The sequence below is a fragment of the Rhincodon typus genome, chromosome 3 (assembly GCF_021869965.1).
Source record: "Rhincodon typus isolate 14 chromosome 3, sRhiTyp1.1, whole genome shotgun sequence".
In the NCBI taxonomy this organism is placed as follows: Eukaryota; Metazoa; Chordata; class Chondrichthyes; order Orectolobiformes; family Rhincodontidae; genus Rhincodon; species Rhincodon typus.
In genome coordinates this window covers 30,410,100-30,431,516 of record NC_063334.1, presented here as the reverse complement: position 1 = coordinate 30,431,516, position 21,417 = coordinate 30,410,100, and the positions used below count along the sequence as shown (strand labels likewise).

Genomic DNA, 21,417 nt, shown 5'->3' with positions numbered 1-21,417 from the left:
AATGCTGCCTCTTCACTGCATACAGATTTGAAAATCAGTATGATCTTGTATATTAAATCAAGAAAGAGGTTAAACTATTTTGGTCGATAAAGTCATTTAAACCTCATTTCAAATTTGTACCTAATTTTGAGATATAATAGCTTTTGCAAGATGAGCAAATTGTTCTCTGCTTTGGTTTATTGTACAAATCTCATGGACTGAAAAACAAATTAAATGTTTACTGTCATCCTGCTAAGATGAAAAGTAGACATATTGTTTAAAATTAAACAGGCAATAAACTTGGACAAATTTTAAATGATTATAATGCTGCATTTTTGGCACCAAGTTCATGGAATGGTGAGATTTCTCCATTATTTGAGGCAGTGAATAATTGAAGTAATGTAACTGATTCTAGTTATCTGAAAAAAAGTCCTGTTTGTATGAAGTAACAATGCAGTATCTGAATTGTGTATCCCCTACATTTCACCATACTACAGATACCTTCAGGTAAGCATAAATGAGCCAAAATAACCTCTTAATACCTCTTTCACAGAATCCGGTGCTTTATTTCAGCAATTTTAAAGCTGTGTACTTAAACATCCCATAACACACGTTTCTGAGTGCAAAACGAGCTGTGAATAATGTGATATTTACGACCCTATTTGCATAATTCCCTCAATTTCACGAAGACGGAATTTTGAGGCAATCATTTAAGTGAGGAACATTGATACTATGTTTTATTGAAGTGCTTTCCGACCATCTTGCTCATCCTCCAATAGAAATGAACAGCCCTGCTATTACAATAATAATAACTTGCATTTATCTAGCACTTTTAACACAATGAACATTCCAAGACACTTCTCAAGAGCATTATGAAATAAAATATGACACCAGGCTGCATGAGATATTAGATTAGATCCTTGTCAAAGAGGTGGCTTTTTAGAAGTCTTTTAAAAGAGGAAGAAGAATGAGAGAGTTGGGAAGTACAAGGTGGGAATTCCAGAGCTTGCGGTCGAGGTAACTGAAAGTGTGGCCATGAATGGTAGCATGATTAAAATTGGAATATGTAGGTGTTCAGAATTAGAGTACAGATATCTTAGCAGATTGTGAGTTTGAAGGAGATAATTGACAGGGCCAAGGCCAAAGAGAGATTTGAAAATATTGGCAAGAAACTTTAAAATCAAACTTTGTCCTGGATGAGCTCTTGCTTAAGACAGCAAAGACAAGGATATTAGAGGATTGGCCAGCAAAGTTTTGAATGATCCGAAGTACTACCAGAAAGACCCTAGGTCCAACAAAGCAACCAGTGAACTAAAAACTGATCATCACTGCGCAGATAACATTGAGACATCATCAAAAGTAGTTTTGTGGTTTTGGACTGGTTACCTCTGACTACGTTTTCCCTTTCGCTCATAAAATTTGTGTTTTGTCTTTTTTTCCACTTTACATACTCTGTGTGTGGGGGGGGAGGTGTTTTAAAATAGTAAAATTTAAGAGACACCAATTCTTTTCTTGTTAAAGTTGAGTGTTATAATAAATAGATGTTTTTTATTGTTCCTGAAAATAAATCATGTGGTTTGTGTTTATCCTGGATAGCAGTCAATCAGAGGCAAATTGGGATTTTTAGTAGTTTAATTAACTTTCAACCTTTGTGGCGACTCCAAAAAAATTCAGACTCAATTTCTGGACGATATGTAACGTTTACTGAATTATCACAATGCTGCCCAACTCAAATTTTGAGAAGTCCTTCTGTTGTGCTTTGGCTGTTCGTCAAATGAACTGTTTTACCATCTGGGAATAAATTGAAGCTAAATGATATTGTAATTAATATGATTATTGTAGCATCAATGTAAGTTAAAATTGTGAAGCATGAGGGACTTTTATATTATACCAATACATGCATACCAATACATTGAACTATTGTGTAACATTGAAAGTCAATATAATTCAGTTATTATGTAGACTGCATGAGAAATGATCATTTTTACCCATTTCTATTCAAACATCCACCATGTTCTTTGTTTAGTTTTGCAATTGGTATTGTAAATGGATATACAGAGTGAAGAATTTTGCTGTTTCAAGCTGATCCACTTTCTCAATTAGTAAATTTATCAGTGGAGAAATTGGGATCCATACATCGACAAGGCTAGATGTGCTGTGGAATGAAGAGCCCTTGCATGATGGTGAGGTACAGTAGGTAACAGATATATTAACAAAGCAGGGGTGGTGAAAGAGGTCGATGTACAAACTAGTATGGTAATAGATGATTGTAGAAATATCTGTCTACATAATTGGCTTGTAGTTCAAGAATATTATAAACAATGCATCAAAAATATGTCTACATACACATAATAAGATGTGTCATCATCATGTACACAGGTCTCACCAAATGTTAAGTGAAAGAAATTTCAAGGTCGGCAAAAGTCTGTCAGATTCATAGAGATGGAAGGATGGTATCCTGTGCTGGCTGAGTTTTATTTCCAATGATCAGCTGAACTGTACGTATATTGAGAAACCTGTTGTTTGATCTCCAGTCTTCTGCATCAGCTGATCTTGGCCTGGGTGTTGGTAACAAAGAAAGACTTGCACTTATAAAATGACTTTGACTTAATAGCCCAAAGTGCAGTTACTGTGCCAGGGAATGAAATGCGGCCACCAAGTTGCCCATAGCAAGGACCCACAAACAGAAATATAATCACAATCAGATTTATTTTTGAAATGAGTAAGACAAGTATTTAGCAGGACTTCTCATCTCTTCTTCATATAGTACCATGGTATCTACTTTCACCTGATCAGGCCGATGAGATCTTGGTTTTAATGCTTCGATGCAAGGGATAGCATCTCCACTAGTCACTCCCTCAGTTTTGCACTTGGAGAGTCAGTTTAATTTATGTGCCCCAGATCCTGGGGTGGAGTCTTCAACTCTCAACATCCTACCCGCTGTGTGATGGCTGTTTGCAATCCAAGTTAACAGTGGGTCTTTGTGAGTATCGACTGAGGAGAGCAACAGTTTTGATTGTTCTGCCTTTATGAATAAGTAGCCCATTGATACTGAGTGCATGTGACTAACAACAACTTGAATAATGTACCAAGAGTGTTTCGCATCTTTGGAACTTTTACTTCACAAGAAGTTATTGTATTCTCAAGCAGGTATGGGAGAAAGATGTTGAAAAATAATTAATTCCTTATCCCAAAGAATGTAAAAAGCAATCTGAGAAGAAATTCCTGAAGCACTGGAAAGTTTATTTGATTTCTGTTAACATTATGGAAGTAATTCCATGCGCCCGATTTGCAATTGTTTCTTCAAGGCAGTAATTATATTAGAGGCTTTTTCCTTTCGACATTTATAATCTTCTTAAGTGCATGTACACGCAATAATGATCTCTTTTGTCGAGTTTACAAGCCTGATTGCAGTAAAAGTCTATGCTATAGCTGGTTCACGTTTTTAATAGTTTCTAGTCCTCGCCTCTTACAGGCATTCCTAATGAATTTGGTGTTTGGATTCCTATTGGGCTGTTATTGGCTATAAGCTGGTACTTTGCTGCTGTAAATTACGTGGTTGTCACTGTCCTGTTTCATTTCTGTTCAGTGGTGAATTGAGTGTGCAGTCCCGCAAATAGAATTAAACTGGGAGTGATCAGACATCAACATGTGAAATGCTTTGTTTATGAGAGGCATTTAGTATTTTTTTAGAACTCCATTGATCAAAGTTGTCCAAAATATCTCGGACAGCAAGAGATTTGTTTGAATGAGCGCTGAAACACAGCGATACAACCAGTGAAGAAGCAGCACCCACCAAGCTCATTTGCTCAGACAAGACAGGAACTAAAGGCTGCCACAAAAGCTGCCTAATACCTATGATATCTGCAATATGTCTTGCTCCTCCCATGCCCACTTCATTTTGTGGACTTTTTCTGGAAATGCTGTAATTGAGCTGGCACTCTGGTCACTACCAGTCTTAAAACCAAAATGTGTTTTGGATTTAGCAATCTAACCCATCAGTTTCTTTTAATTGTATAATTGCTGCTCCTCTCTTTGTTTGGATTTGAGGGAGTGCTTCATGTCACCAGCAGAAACCAAATAAATCTAGACAGTGAATGCAGTGAAAGGGAGAGGGAGAGGGCTATTAATCATCAAATAAAAGCCGTTGAAACTTGTGTGTTCCAGTGAAAATGGCCTTGTCCCTCTAGAAAGCTTAGAAACTTTGCATACCCTTACAATCTTTGAATGTTTACATCATTTGTTTTAAGGTCTATAGGAGATATACTTTAAAAAAAATACTCCTGTGTAATTTTTGCTTGCTTCCATCCACAAATATATCTGAAGGGAAAATCAACCATCCAAAGTTTTTTCTGTGTTGTGGCTTTTTCAGTGGCAGGGAGGGAGGGGGCTCGTTGGGGTTGTGTGTGTGTGTGTAAGTGAAAGAGGTTTCTAATACATTTCCTTAAAGTAGTATATTTTTATAGTACAAAATATAGTTAGCTGTTTAATGGAGATATGTTGTCATCTTCAGAATCTAATAATAAATAATAAATGCATTGTCTTTTGATTAATAAATACCAAATCTGTCTCACAGAGACTAATTGCATTTGCCATTCCATTGGCCATATTTGTTGGGATCAGGATTGCAAGTTTCTTCGAAGAAATTCCATTTAGGATTCACTATTATCTTGAGCTAGAAGTTCAAGAGTAAAATCCTGGAATTGAGTTTCAGTTGAATCTATTCTTAAAGCTGTTCTTAAATCAATACTCCCGATGAAGCCTTTTCTGAGAACATTGTTGTACGGGTTATGGGGTTAGTGGCAGCCAAAGAAAAATAATTAAATACTGAAAGAACTGTGGATGCTGGAAAATAGAAATTGCTTGAAAAGCTCAGCAGGTCTGGCAACATCTGTGGAGAGAAATCAGTAAATGCTTTGGGTCCAGTGATCCTTTCTGAGAACTGATGGCAGTTCGGTAAAGGTTGGTTTATATGCAGAAGATAGGACGGTGGGGTTGGCGGGGGGTGTGTAAGGAGTAAATAATAGGTGGGGATAGAGCCCAAAGAGAGAGAAGAACAGTTGGATAGAAAGAATAGAAATGAATAGCTACTAGTGAGGATAATTAGTGACTAATTACTAGTTACTATCTCTGGTTAACTATGGACCTCTACATTGGGGAAACAAAGCATAAATTGGGTGACCGCTTCGCAGAACACGTACATTCTGATCGCAAAGAAGATTCTGAGCTTCCGGTTCCCTGCCACTTCAATATACCACCCTGTTCCCTGGCCAATATTTCTGTCTTCGGCTTGCTGCAGTGCTCTGCCAAAGCTCAGCGCATGTTGGAAGAACAGCACCTCGTTTTGTGCTTGGGAACTCTACAGCCTTCTGGACTCCATATCAAGTTCAACAGTTTTAGGGTTTCTCCCATGCCTTATGCCAACCCCAAAACACCAGGCCTTGTTATCACATGGTCTGCTATTACACACAACCCCATTGTTAGCCATTAATTGTACCCATTAGTAGCTATTCATTCTCCTAGATGGACCGTTATCCACTCCTTTGTCCAACTGTTCTTCTCCCTGTTTGGGCTCCATCTCTACCTATCATTTACTCCTTAACCCCTCCCCCTTCACCCTATCTTCTGCATAAAAACAAACCTTTCCTTAGCTACTGTCAGTTCTGAAGAAGGGTAACTGGGCCCAAATTGTTAACTCTGATTTTCCTCCACAGATGCTGCCTGCCTCCTGAGCTTTTCCAAAGAAAAGTAATTTATTTGTAAAATTCCCAAAAAGCATGTGGTACAAAAATGATACACAAGTTTTGTATCCATGGAGTGGAGTACCTTTGACAAAGGGATGTAACCCCAAACTTGCATGCTGGTTTGTTCCCCATATGCGTGGATGGCAAATTATGTACCTTCAGAGAAAAAAGATTAAAATTTGCAGTGTATTATGTAAAACAAAAATTACCTGAAGCTGAAACATCATATTTTAAAATAAAACTAGAGAGAATAATTAGTAACAATGTGAGAACTGGTAAGCAAACAGCTATTTCTGCCTTAAACAGAGGCAGCACTTGAAGCACTACAAATGGCAACTTCGGATATATCTATTGGCTATTGCTTTTTCGCTGAGCGTAAGACTGCAAGGTTTAAATGGTGGAGAGATAATATCAATTGACTTGCTGTCTCTAGAGGTGCTGATCAAATTTGCCTCTTAACATGGACATCAGAGCCTCCAAAGCACACTATGCTACACCTTTCTAATCTGGCATCAATGCAATTTAAATCAAGACTGTAAATGGAATTGAGAGAGGAATTGAGCAGTTTTGTTTTGTTTCGTTATACATGGGAAAATATGATTTTGATGTGAATCTTTATGCATGAAGAATGTATTGATAAACAATATTGTATGGTCATATGGCTATTTTATAAACTTCTTGTTTCAATGACACGTGCCTAGTTCGTAATTCGTAGAATCCAATCTGTTAATGTTATTTTGTTCTTCTTTCGCACCCTTCAGGAGTATTCCAATCGGGTGTAAATCCCTTCCCAATTTAAATTTCTGCCGGTCATATCACAGCGAAAAAATAAATCCCTGTACCATGCATGTTTCTCACCCTCCGTAATACATGTCACTCAAAATAAAATTTCTAATAGAATAGCATTGTTATTTTTTGTGTCTGTGTTGTGAAACCGATGGGTAGGACCCGTTGACCTGAACAAGTTACAATGACAGAGGGGTGTTCTAGTGTGCTTGTAGTGATGTGAGCTTTGAATTGAGCCAAAGTTCCAAGTAGGATAGTTGAGGAATTGAGATTGGAGGCTGTATAGTGGGACATGGTAAATAAAATGACATTAGTTTTTCTCAAAGGCTTTAGGAAATGTCAGCCCATCCAAGTATTAAAGAGCTAGTCTTTCCACTCAAATCTATTTTTTTTTTATCGTTGTGTCATTGAGCTACGGATGCATTTGTTTCGGATCTATTCTGCAACAGATCGAGTCTGCTGTAACACGGATGAAACAGGTCAAAGAGGAGTGTGGCACCACATGCAAGAGACAACTAGGCACAACACTTAGTTGGGATGAATTTCTGCTGGGCCACCATAAATTCAGCTGAATTGAAGAAACTGTGCAGATGCAGACCTAACACTTAGGCTGTTTCCGTTCAGGGAGATTTCACTGGAATGCAGATGCTAAATTGCATGCAAATTCACAAAACCAACAGTGTAATGATGGTTTGATAATCTGTTTCAGTGTTTAACATTGGGCAGAGCTCCCCTCTGTTTTAAAGTGCCATGGGATCTTTTAACTTGGCAGTTAGCTTGACTCAGTGGTGTCTCCAAGAGGTGACACCCCTGATAATGCAACTATCTGCCGAGATCTGGACTGAGCTTTGAGCCCTCAACATTGTAACTCTTAAGGCATTATGCTACCAACTGAGCCACCACTATTTCTACTTCTGACATCTTAGTTCAGTTTTGAGTGTGGGTTTGCTGGATGTGCTTTTTTGGAAGACTTTTTTTCATTTCCCAAGAACATGCGCAATGATGATAACAAGTTGTAGAGCTGGATGAACACAGCAGGCCAGGCAGCTTCAGAGGAGCAGGAAAGCTGATGTTTTGGGTCTGGACCCTTCTTCAGAAAATGCACAGCGATGAGCTTTGAGTACCATTTAAACAGTGGTATTAGTGATAACATCTGTAATGACTTTTTTCCCCCTTTCTGTACTTTAGGTTTTGATATTTTGGTCAGACCTGTCAAGTGCATGCGGTTGGATGAGTTTAACAGCCCTGATTTCTATTGCTGGGAAGCTCCATTTGTTTCAGTCACTTGTTAGCACTTTAGGTGAAGGATTTTGTAAAACTGCGAATAGCAGACTTTTTATTTCCTGTGAACTGGATGGAGTAAGTGACGGAGCTGAGGTGGGAGAATCAGTCTTGGGATGATGAGTCAATAATCAGCCCATCTGCATCAAAAGCAATTTAGTTACACATGGGATGTTTGATTCTCCCCAATGTTGACAAAGAAGTTATTGTTTGGGCAGTTTATAAAAGCAAAATTTCATGTAGTCACAATGTCCCCATATAAGTAGTCCATTTGACTCCTGGCTGTAGAAAATATTTTACATTCTACTATGTTGATTTTTTTTTTTCCTTGCAGCTAATTCCAACAGGCATTTGGTAATGTATTTCTGTGTGCACTGCCAAACCATGTGGACGAGGAAGGTTCCTGCTTCCAATTCCAGGGCTATAGCATTTGATGATTTGCTTGAGGGTAGCAGAAAGGGGCTTCAATTGATTTTGGTATTCAGAAATTGAGTGAGAAACAGGAGGATGCAAAGGTGGGTGTTTGATTTATGATTGATATCCAGTAGCGCTTTTAGGAAAGTGGAGGAGGACAACATTGTCCTTCAGGGTGATGCAGTTCACTAATGCTTGCTTGTGTTTTTACCTTGGCATCCATTTAGTTTAGATTCCAAAAGAGTAGTAGGCTGACATAATCTACGAGTGTTCAGTCTGCTAGTCCAGTCATATTATCCCAGCAGCGTGCTCCTGAACTTGCTTTGTTTTATGTGGACCTGTGATTCTTCCTGGGATAAGAGACCAGAGTTAGTTTGCTAGGAGATGGCTTATATAGACAGTGTCCTGGAATCTGAATGAAATGGTGTCTAGTGCAAATGAGCCTGATGTACATAATGAATAACCCATAAGGTAAGGCACCCAAGAATTGCTAAGACTCATAAAACCACATCCTCAGTAGAGTTCATGCTTCAGCCCATTTCTCCCTTGATCTCAATCCTGTCACTGTGAGAAGGTATCTATCTAGGAAGGAAGCGGAAATTGGAAGAATATTCAGATCCTTACTGAAAATCCGAGTGCAGTTGCTACTTGCTCGTTCTTGAACAGATCAATGTTTGGAAGACAATGCAGACAAAACCAAATGACAAATCATTGGGCGTAACATTCGGGAAAGAGAGTTTTAGAAATAAGGTTACTGGAGTTAGCTGAAGTCAGGTGGAAGGAGGCTTGTAGCACTAACCTGTTTCTATGTAAAAATCTGTAGAAACACCAATAACTATAAACTAATATAACAAATTAACCATAAAAACACTTTAATAAAGATTGGCTTTATTTACAAGAACAACAGTTAGCAGCTGATGTACTTAATCATTTCCTCTGTATGATACAATTTTGTCTTTAATATAGAATACAGAGAGATATTCTTGTCTGTTTTTGTTTCTTCTGTGTGCTCGACCCTGTGTTATCTCTTGTATGTTTGCAGTATGTGAATGTAATGAAGGCTTCCTTTGATAATTTATTGTTTTAATCAGTGTAATATGAGCATTGAAGGGAGTAATCTTGGCGCCCTGACAGGTGGTAGATTTGATTTAGAAATGCATTGTAAATAAGAACATACATAGTGGCAAATCAGTGGTTTAAGGGAAAATAAATCCATGACTAAAGTCAACCCTCATAATCCGCCAATACCTCAGTCAGAATACAGTGTGATGGCCACATTCGAAGTAGTTTCTTTCTTGATGTTGTTCTTGATACCCAATAATGTGCTTGATTTAAACGGTGCCTTTTTAAAAACACAGTTACTTAAATATTTGTACAGTGAATTGCATTATCATGGCATTCTCCGGTCTTTTAGCCACCTAGTTAAGTCAAAACGTTTAGCTTCATCCATTCTAAGTATCCTTTACATCCATTTTGTAGCGTGCCATGTAACCAAAGCTAATTGCTCCGCATAATGAGTTAAAGTTCCACTTCTGTGACACACAATCCCATTTATCTCTGATTCTTGTGTGACACTGTAATCTTACTGGGAATTTTTTATTGATTTGCATTGCAAGAAACCCATCATGTTGCAATCTCTCTAAATTCCATTCAGCCAGTTTTAACATTGTTGCCACTAATGCTTAGCTATTGGATTATAAATGTTTATACAATAAAACAGAAATTAACATTGTGAAAATTTATGTTTTATGGTTTTTAAGGGTGATAGAGGAACTGGTGCTTTTGAAGTCAAGTGTACAGAAAAAATATTTAGAACTTCTGTGAATGTTTGATGTTGAAATGGAATCTCATCTTTTTCTTAAAAGTATCACTGCCATTAGGAGCCATGTATGACAAAATCATACACCAGCCTGCAGGCTAAACATTACACTGTTAATACAGATACAAGTAGAGCATGTAAATTCGATGATTGATTGCTTGAAAAATAGTCTCTAAGTGAAGATGCTGCACAGTCTACTGTAAATATATTTTTATGCATGTTCTAATTTTAGGTTTTAATTGTGTCATAACTGTTATAAACGGAATTTGCAAAACTGCTAGGGAAATATGTTCTATTTGCAAGATTGAGAACAGTGTACTGTCCTGGGGGACATTCAATAAGAGCAAATGGGTAATGAACCGTTGTTAAGATATATAACAATGTAAGCTGCTTACAGCAGCCTCATGTGCTGTCCAGTGTAACTAGACAAATCTGGTCTCTTTGATCTCCATTTACTTGAAAAACTGATGAATAGACAGATGAAAGTTTGAGAAATTCTGTGTGGAAATTGCATGTCGATTGGTCACAGTCATGCATGGCTTCCCCTGATGTGGCTCGGCTGAAATTAAATATTTTTGTTGATTTAGTGCCTGCGAACTGAATGCGGATGCTGTCTCCTAAGTAAATGTACATGGGCCTGTCTGTGTTGAAGCATTATGTTTCCAAGCTAACCCTGAGAAATGACTGATATGACATAATCTCCGGCTAGATGGGTTTGGTTCTAGTAATGCCAGATATCTTCCTAGTGTCACACTGCAGGAGAAAGTGGGGCCCCTGACCTCATTACAGACTTGGATTAAACAAGGTCAAAAGAGCTGAACTGAAGGGAAGTGAGGGTGACTGCCTTCGACATCGTGGAATCAAGGCCCTCTAATGAAACAGAAGTCACTGTAAATCTGAGGAGTTGGAAGCTCTCCACTGGAAAGCTCTTCACCTAGCTCAAATGGTTGTAGTTGTTGGAAGTCAGTTGCAAGGCATCTCTGCAAGGTGGTAGTTCCTCATGGTCATATCCTAGGCCCAGACGTCTTCAGCTGCTTAATCAGTGATTTCCCTCCAATATAAGGTCAGAAGTGGGGATATTCACTGATGATTCCACCATGTTCAACACCATTCACATTTCTCACATGCTGCTTGGACATGGACTACTTCGGTAAGAACTGGGCAATATCCAGGTTGCAGTTGGTAAGTAGCAAGTTAGCTTTGTGCTGCAAAAGTACTAGCAGTGAACATCTAACCATCAACCCATGACATTCAATGGCATTACCACCAGTGAATCTCCCACTTCCAACATCCTGAGGGTTACCATTGATCAGGAACTGAACTAAACATACATACATACATAAGGCTAAAAGATCAAGTCAGAGGCTAATTAACTCCACCTGCCTCCCCACTGCCTGTCAACATAAATAAGTCACATGTCATCCACTTCCCTGGATGTGCACAGCTCTAACAGCACTCTGAAAGCTCAATACCATTCAGGACAAAGCTGCTCACTCAGTTGACACTCCATCCCCTCCCTCAGCTACCAATTCACAGTCACATCACTGTGTACCATCAACCAGACGCACTGCAAGAGCTCACCAAGATTTTTCTGACGTCATCTTCCAAATCCATTACAAACCCATATCATCTAAAAGGACAAGACCAGTTGAAACATCCATTCGGATAAAGGGTCACTGGACCTGAAACATTGACTCTGCTTTCCCTTCACAGATGCTGCCAGACCTGCTAAGTTTCTCCAGCAATTTTTCTTTGTAATGGCAGTAGATTCTTGGAAATGCCATCATTTGCAGCTCCTCCTCTAAGGCGCACACTGTCCTGAATTAGGACTACTTTGTTGTTCCTTCACTGTTGCTGCTTAACAGACCAATAGTCATATGTTGAATTTGGCAGCAAAAGATATTCTGAGATTTGCAAGAATTCTATTGCAAATCTGTAGTTTAGCACAAATGCCAATTCCAATTCCTGGATACTTTCCCTGTCCAGATGCCAATCTTAAAGGGAACTGCGTTTCTAACATTGGCAATTATTGGGTCAAAATTCTGCAACTCCCTTCTTATAATGGCATTGTGGGTGTTCCTAAACCCCTCAGTTTTCAGCTGTTCAGTGTGGCAGCTCAACATTTCCCTCACCTCAAGGGCATTTAGGGATGGTGAGTAAATTATGGTCTCGCTAGAAATGCCCACCTCCTGAAAATGTTTCTTTTTTTATAAAAGAAGCACTGAGCTGCATAGGTTAACATCACTTTTCTGGAGTGCTGGGGCAAACCGACTATACCCAATGCCTGGGTTGGTTTTCTCATGGGAACTCTGGTTTATCCAATTCTCCAGACAACTCGTGTTAGCACTAAATTGAAGTGCAAAACCAGCTCCAGTGTTCTTGAACATTTTTAATGCACTGTGATTGTTTTAACTCGCTACTTTCTCTTCCAGTTCCCTTTTCTCATCTCCTCAAGGCATAGACTTATTAGTAGTTCAGCAAGCAGTAGCTCCTACCGTATGGGATGGATTTCCGAATGAAGAAGTGGACATTTTTAAAATTTCCTGGAATTGTTTAACAGTCCCGTGGATCAGCCTGGAGGCACTTTAGAACATTTCTGGGTGATAAGTTATAATGGGCCAGAAGTCCCTCTTTCTTTCACTAATTATCCAATGAGTTTTAGCCTCTGCATTCCCATACAATCTTGTTTCTTCTATACAGTTTGACGGGTACAAGCTATTGGTTTAATTTGCAGATTTTCCAAATATGATACTAACTTGTGCATCTTTGGACTGTGGGAGGAAACTAGAGCACCCGGCAGAAAACCACATAGACAGTCACCTGAGGCTGGAATCAAACCTGAATCCCTGGCACTGTGAGGCAGCAGTGCTAACCACTGTGCCACCCCTGTGCCTGGGGAGTACAATTTTCTCCAGCTGTTTCACTATTCTGTTCTAGGTTTAAAGTCTAGGAATGTTTTTGTGGTTCAGGATCTCCGAGATTAAACATAAAACGCTTGTCATGGCATTTTGGCTAGTTTGTTACATTACGTGTTCTTGGCATTAATTTGCTCATGTTCAAGAAGGAGTGAAATAAATACTTCTCTATTCTGTTGGGTAGCCTATAACCTGCTGAAATGTTTCATTAAACAGTAATTAAATGAATGAGAATTAACAGATAGTAAGAACTGCCGATGCTGGAGTCAGAGATAGCACTGTGTTTTCAATGATAAGTAACAGTGTAGGTGTACAGTGGGTACAGGGTCAGTTACACCGTGACAGAGGGTAGAATCATAATGTCTGCTATACTACGTTGCATTAAAAACCAGATTTGCCCTCAGAAATGGGGGGTGGTGGCCAACTTATTCAATTCAAATAAAAATATCCTTTTCACTTGATTGCTCACCTTTCTTTCTGAAGAAATGCTAAAAACTGGGGGCATAGCTCAATTAAACAAAACACGATTACTTTCTTAAAGCTTCCCAAGAGATCATATGTGATATACTTCAAATTCAAATTATGTCCCAGGAAAACAGTACTTTAAACAAAATAACTTTAAGAGAATCATTGATTCCTATGGCAGACTCTATTAAATCTGGAGTTAGGTCCCTCAGACATTTTCTTGCCTGGGGAAACCAACGTACAAGTTCAAATGCTGCATTGTAATCTCAGTTTGAAGTAGGTGCAGCGCTATGTGTTCCTAACTGAAATAACTTGCAAACTAAAATAATACGCTACATGTAACAGAAATATTGTACAAGTTAAAATTAGACCGCTGTCACAAGTCTCCTTTCTGTCTTGAGTGCAGACGTTAATGACTGCTGTCTGAGTCACACCCTACATCTCACCCTGCCTTTTCGACTCTTTCTCTCTGCCTTTCTGTATGCTTTTCTGTCTGCCAGGCCTGATATGGTGTCATGCAAAACATTATTAACTTGAAAACAAAGGTGCATTTTAAGGGAACAGGTCTTAAACGTTAGCCAATATGGAAATGGAATACACTTAATTGGTGTGCTGTAAAGTGAGGACTAACTTTATATTGTTGCTGAGCATCCAAAGACTCCTTCATTCATTATGTGGCCACTCTCTATAAATCTGAATGGCTTACTACACCATCTTAAAGGACGGTGAAGAGGTTGTTGAAGACGGTTTTCAAGGTTGTGGGTCTGGAGTCACATCAGCCAAGTCAAGTAAGGACAACAGATTTGCATTTGTTGAACAAGACGGGCTTTTGAGACCATCCAGTTGTCGGTCACGGTCACTGATGCTAATTTTTGCTTGACTACCAGATTTGTTTCATGAATTGACTTTAAATTCCCCTTATCCTTTAGATTGCTCATTCTTTAAGAAGATCTTCTTGTTACTGTAATCCCAGTATTTAACATTTACTTTCGAAAAAGGTTACCAGTCAAATGTATAAGATATTTTCATGTGAATTTAATAGTTGGCTGCCTTCATTTCTGAGAGTGAGTCTGGTTTTGAATTTATTTGTACTGTATTGGAGACAAAACCAATGCCACAAAGCAGTACAAGAGAAAGAAACAACGATGTTTTTGTCATATGACTTTGTATGCGACTTGTGAACCAATTAAACCTAGTCCACGTTTTAACAGGATTCAAAACCAGGTAGCTATAATGACTCAATACTGCAACCATCTGGTCGGATCCACTGCTGTGTTTGTCACAATATTGTAAAAAATATTTTCTTGCTTCTATCAGCTCTTGCCCTCAAATCTTTTATTCTGCTCTCTTCGTTAACATCCCCCCCAACTCCTCCTCCACACCTCCCACAAGCTCTGACCCCTGTATCTCAATGTGTCTAATTGTATTGCCTACTTTTCAGTCCAAAGGCTCCTTCTACTTTGTTAATAAATACACACAATGTACAGTTACTCACTTGTCTTTTTACACCAGCTGGAGCAAAGCAAATAGATTACAAAAACTCCAAAAGATCAAGTGCCCCTCTATGGCTCAGAAACAAGAGATGAGCTAACCCTATTGGCACAGTTTAGACATGCACCTTGATTTCCACATGTTAGGTGCTACTACTCAATTAAATGGCTGAAAGTTGTGTGATTTCCCCTTCCAACTCCATTTTGATTTAGTCCTTTCCTTCTCTCCCTACCTCTCCCTCACCTTTGTGGTCTGTATTGGCCCTTAACAGGTAAATTAAGTAATCAGAATACGTGGATGATTTACTGGTGATGGTTAATCAATGAAAAAATACCATGGATGATTTGGTGACAGGAAAAGAAGCAGTTCACTTGTGTTTAAGAGCACTTCAAGATATAAAAAATAGAAAGCAAAAAGTTGCTTGATTAGAAGTCATTCAATTTAGGGGTATTATTCAGTCTCTCTGGTACATATAGGCTCAGGGCCCAGTAGTTAAATCTTGCCATTTGTGATGTGTATTATAAAATTACATTTCACAAATTTACTTTCTTCGTCGTGGTACAAGTACAGTGCTTATAATATGTGGATAAGTGTATGCATCTGCGAAAGTGACCTTTTTTAATGCTTTGTTAATAGTCTACAGAAACGTATAATGTATGGCAAGCCAGGTTTGTGTTGTCAATCAAATTTGTTTGGCGGGCAAGTGCTAGTTTGAGAGAAAATAGCACACATGCCAGGTACACTTGAATCTAAACATTTCATATTTTTGTCTGTTATCAATGCATCGCTGAAACAGTTCTCTCCAGCAGTGACCGACATGCAACTATCAATATTTCATCCTAGTCTTATATAGGTCAAAGTACTTGTTCTGCTTACTGCATAGGTTGGAGAAATATAAAGTATTTATACTGCAGAGTACTTTCCATCATTCAACCCAGGTCAAACCCAGATACAGCATTGATTATTTAGTTACTTGGCAAAAAGAATGAGGATCATTCCTGGTATGCTATACCATTTCTGCAATTCCAGGTGTCATCACTTAACTTATATAAGCCACAAAGGACGTACTTTTAATTTTCAGGCGGTATTTCATTAAATTTCTCCATTGGCTAACTAGGTCTTGATAATGTAGATAGCTTGTATGTTATTTTGTTGCATCTGTATTTGAGAAACCTGTCTACTATTGCACTGCTTTCAACACCTAATTGTAGACATAGAGTATTAGACATTTTACAGCAGTATAATATTGAGGGGTGTTGGCTTGCTGTCTTTGTTCTGAGACGGTCTGTGCTTGATCTCTAATCTCACTCACTAACTCCACTGCACCAAGAGTGCAGCTTTAACATGATGACCTGGTTTTGATATTTTCTTTTGCCTTAATCTTTTACATCATTTGTGAAATTGAAGTTGGCTTTTGAAACCTGAGACAGGTATGTAATATCGTTTTCCAATGACCTTTGCGAAATTGAAATTTAGCTTTGAATGACTTTATGTGTGGCTTATATATCTTTTCTTTGTCCTCCATCTTAGAAAATGAAGAAAGAGGCTGCGAAGGTCAACAGAATGAGAAAACAGTGCGAAGCACCTTGACTGCATTGAGAAATTTCAAAGAGTTCCTCCTTTCCAAATACCCACATGAAAACCGGGAAATCCAAATTATACCATGCACCGAACTTGATGCCTACCTAGCTTCATTCTTTGTGGATGCCAGGCAAAAAGATGGCTCAGAGTACGAACCCAACAGTTTGGCCAACTATCAGTGTGGACTTGAAAGGTACTTAAAGGAATACAAATATGGGTTCAGTATAACAAGGGATAAGGAATTCAGGCGCTCTCAAGAAGCACTGAAACAGAAGCAGCTTGAGCTGAGAGGCAAAGGGAAAGGGAACAAGCCTCACAAGTCAATGAAACTCACCTTTGCTGATGAGCTTATTCTACGTAAACGAGGCTTGCTGAGTCGGTACAATCCTGAGGGGCTGCTCAATCTTGTGTGGCTAAACAACACTAAGGCATTTGGGCATTGTGCTGGTTTCCACAGTTCCACGCTGAAATGGGGGGATATCAGGTTGCACGTAACAGAGACAGGCTTGGAGTACTTGGAGTGGGAAATCATAGACAGCTCCGATGCACAAGGGAAGAGCCGGAGAGCAGGAACAGAGTGCAGAATTTATGCCACGCCACATTCTCCACAGACATGTCCAGTACAGGACTACAAGGAGTACGCTCAAAGACGCCCTCCAGCTATGCGTTATGAAGATGCCCCCTTCTATCTGTCCATCAAGCCAGTCTGCAACCTGGCTGCACTTTACTGGTACAATAGCCAATCCCTTGGAAAGAATAAACTCTCGAAAATGGTTAAAACCATGTGCGAAAAGGGGAATATTCCAGGGAGAAAGACTAACTTTAGTGTTTACCAGAGCTGCAGCTCTCTGTCTGAGGCACAAAGCAACCAGCTGGTACTAATATGCAACAATCTCAGCCAGCAGGCTGCCCAATCAATGTCAGGTCTCAACAACACAAGCAATTTCATCATCTCTGGTTCTTTTGACTCTTCTTCTGATACAGCCTGATGAAATGTGTTTTGGGTTTTTAAAATTATTTTTAATATTCTCCATGTTCTCACTTTTATACAATGTAATTATTCCTTAGCCACTGAAAGTTGAAGTTTTTAAAAGCAGCATGTGAAAGGGCACATTAAAACTCCCAACAATCCAATGTTCAGTTCAATGATTTTACGGCACACTCTCTTTAGAAACCTTTTCAAGTTGATCGATAGATACCACAAAACAAAATATAGTTGTTGAAATTCTAGAAGTCTGGAAACAGTGTTTAAAACAAACCCTGATTTCATTTCAACCTCTCCTTGTAACTGTTAAGAACTATAGTTTTCCCACAGAACTTTTCAAAATATACGTTTTTTTTGTTCATCTTCTGTAGCAAAAGGATTTTCATGTATAGGTGCTCCGCATTCTCACAGAGTGAGAGAAATTCTGCCTTTTTCTCCTATTCATTTGTTTTTAAGTTGGCAAGATGGGAAGTAATATTTTTGGACAAACCTGCTTGGATCTTAAAGTGCAGAAACCTCTTTTCATAGCTGCAGTATTAACTCTTCCATCCAGTATTAATTGTGTGCTAATTTAAACTATTTCTTCTCTGGGTATCATTGCCCTTCTATCATCTGTACAGTACTGCCATATACTTGTCATGTTGCATCCTTAACTGCAGATAATGGCAATTACTGTCTTTCATCTGCATGTAAATTCAGTGTGTTTGAGCATCTTCCTTCCTTGGCTAAGCCAAGTTTTTTTTATAAATATACCAAGGAGTGAGTAGTTGGTTCTTAGATCTTCTAAGGAATTGTTTCTCTATTTTTCCCAACTGTTTTAAAAAAAGACAGTAAGGAAAATACAACAATTAGGATTTATTTTTTATGAATTGTATCTATACTTAAATGTGTTTGGAGTTTGAAGACCTGTTATCACGGGCCTGTATAATTCATGTTGTACCCTGCTGGTCCATTCAAATTACTTTGAATGGGAAACACTGAGGACAAAATTGTTAACCTGGATAAACACTGAATTGTATCAGACTGGTCTAATTATTCTGGTCGCCTGACAATTGTACAGCACTCTGGCTAAAACCTTTAAGCTTGCATCCTCCAGTTACTGAGCATGTTGTCCTAATACTGAGGGAAAATAATTACAGTCGTGATTAACTCATTGTGTTGCAAATGCACAGTTTCTTATCTGCTCATGTTGTATCTCGTTAGGCTCTAGTATGCATTAACATTGCTTGTGGAATTCTACTTTCAACTTGATTTTGTATTTTGAAAGTTACTTTTATTGGTATTTCAGATTTTATGTCGTCTTATTTATTTTAGTTTTTGTAGATGACAGTTTGTAATTAGAATGTCTGTATATGACTGTTTGTACACAAGTGCTAATAGTTGTTGGGATGCCATTTTAGAAACGTGCATAAGCTAAATTTGGTGTGAAATTCAGTAATGGAGGCTGTGTTCACACTAAGGAAGAATTGCGTTGTGTAGCCCTCCTGTTTTAACGGTCTGTTTCCACGAAATGCATATTAAGTAGATTTCTGTGCAGGATACTGTGTTACCTACTGTTGCGCTTTCTCTGGAGCAAGGCAAGTGTGGATGTGGGGTGGGGTGTCGGGGGAGGGGGTGCTGTGTGAAGAATGTGTGAGAATGAAGGAGAATGTGTAAATAAGTTCGGCTCAATTTGCCAGCCTGTTCCAGTTGAAAGGACGAGCAGTTCTAAAGCTGGAGGAAAGAAAAAGGTTGTCGAAATTCTGTGCCTACATGTGCATGCACCTCTAAATTAATGGTTCAAAAATTTTACTTTCTATAAGAGAAAAGTAAATTTTGAGTTTGTTAAACTGAGCTATTGGCTCTTATTCAAACAGAGTTTATTGCTTTAACGATATGCAGAGATATATTAACAAGGTGACTGTTAGGTACTTTAAAAAAAATCAAATGCTAATATATAGAAATTAATTTGGCTAATTTAACCCATTGAGCATCTGTGCACCAAAATTTTAATAAAACCATGAGTATTATGTTTAATGAGTATTACAAATGTGTGCAAAGTCATGATCCACATCTTTCAGATTTTTGCAGTGCACTTGCTGAAGCATGTTCTACAATGCGATACATGTATCTTGAAGGGTCAGAGAGTTTTTTTCAGTGCTCGAAGGGTTAAAATAACCTCTCATCTTGGTTTGAGTCTTGAAGTCAATCTGACAGGGGATCTTAATGGTTCTAGGTTTCAACCTTGGTTGAAAGTTCTTTAGAATACTGTGAAACGTTAAAATCACTGCCTGAAGTGTAGTAATTGACAAAAAATATTATTCAACATAGTTTTATGTTTTTGTATAAATTTTATTAAAAGTACAGTGTTTAGATATACCATTTTCTAACTTGCCTTTGTAAACTGTGTTTTTCTGTCCTTTAATTTTTGGCGCTTAATGAGTTTTATACTGTTGAACTATTTCTCTTTTGGTTTTCTTCCTGTCCCAATTTACAGACTTGGGCTGTATTACTTGCTTTCCCTTGTAGAAAGCCCGAGGCAGTACTGGCAGGAGAGTAAAAGGACATTTTCTTTCCTAACAAGAATTTTCCCCATGGTCATTCAGCTCATCAAACCTCTGACACTTTTCACTTAGATCATGTCTGATTGATATCTTAACTCCATCTACCCACATTGTTTCCATATTCCTCAGTTATCCTTGGCAAACAAATATCCATCTTGGTTCTGAAATGTTCAGTTTCATGGTGTGACAGATGACCAACAGTGTTCCTTTGTTAAAGATTGGAGGTGGGATGATGGATTTGGCCAGGGTACCCATTGTTCATTCTTAGCCAGCCTAATTCCTATTGGCAGTGTTAATTTGTGGATAGTCAGGTAAGTGAAACTTCTGGTTCAACTGTGGTTTTCTCCAAGAGTTTGATGCTTGTCATAGGTCAAAAGTGAATAACGGTTACTTCGAGGATTATCCCTGCCTGGGGCAATTATATTTCAACAAAGAATTAACAACTCCAGAGGGACGAGAAGGACATCAATTAAGTAATGATTTTAAGTACTGGGAAAGATTTTTGGCTGATTGTCTCGAGTTTCTCTGTTGGACACAACACAAAATAATATTTTGTTTGTTTTCCCGAGCAAGGACTATTTTTTAACAAGCAATTAGTAATGACCAGGAAATCTCTACCTCGGAGGTTTGTGGTATTAAAGACGATTAATGGTTTTACAATGAAGTCTAATTGGCATTTAAGAGAAATAAACTTGCAGGGCCACCAGGATAGGATGGTGGAATTGGATTGCTCTACAGAGAGTTGATTTCAACTTGATGGATCAAATGATTGTCATATTTTGTGGCTCTCGATGAATGAGACTTTCCAAGAACAACAACTTCTATTTATGTAGCATTTTTTTAGATAATAAAATATCTCAAGACACTTCATGAGTGACAATGAGGTAAAGTTGGTCACTGAGCCACGTAGAAAGATATTAGGATAAGAGCCTAAAGTCTTTTATAAAGCATTATATTTTTGGGAGGAAGGAGAGATGGAGAGGATTAGAGGGAGAATTGGGTTGTAGTTCACCTTCCTTGAATACCCATAATGTATCCTCACTGTGCATTACCACATTCACCACACCTTACATGTTGTACCACTAACTGCAGCTAGCTAGGCTTGAAACCAGGAAACCTCTGTTTTATTGATGAGCTGAAGTCCAGAAATTCACTGTTATATCAATGGTGGAACACCACCTTTTCAGGGTTTTGGCCACTATGCTAATTTTGTACTGATAATCTTCGTATTGAAAGGATGTTTCCTCTGTCATCCATAGCTGGGAAGGAATGAAAATTAGATGACCATAACCTGATTCTGCTCTTTTAATGATAGCAGGAACTGCAGATGCTGGAGAATCTGAGATAACAAGGTGCAGAGCTGGATGAACACAGCAGGCCAACAGCATCAGAGGAGCAGGAAGGCTGACGTTTC

At 38.5% G+C, this 21,417-nt stretch overlaps 1 protein-coding gene across 3 annotated transcripts in view; it reads left to right on the top strand.

Moving 5' to 3' along the window:
- Positions 1-21,417, top strand: part of LOC109917643 (uncharacterized protein KIAA1958) — a 61,389-nt gene that overhangs the window by 17,184 nt on the left and 22,788 nt on the right. Inside the window, exon 2 of one of the 3 annotated variants that reach the window (XM_048618983.1) lies at positions 16,425-19,746. The exons of the other annotated variants lie outside the window; for them this stretch is intronic. Within the exon in view, the coding sequence (XP_048474940.1) occupies positions 16,425-17,464 (1,040 nt within the window). The 3' untranslated portion in view covers positions 17,465-19,746. Of the gene's footprint in view, positions 1-16,424; positions 19,747-21,417 lie in introns of those variants that run through there. 3 annotated transcript variants of the gene reach the window in all.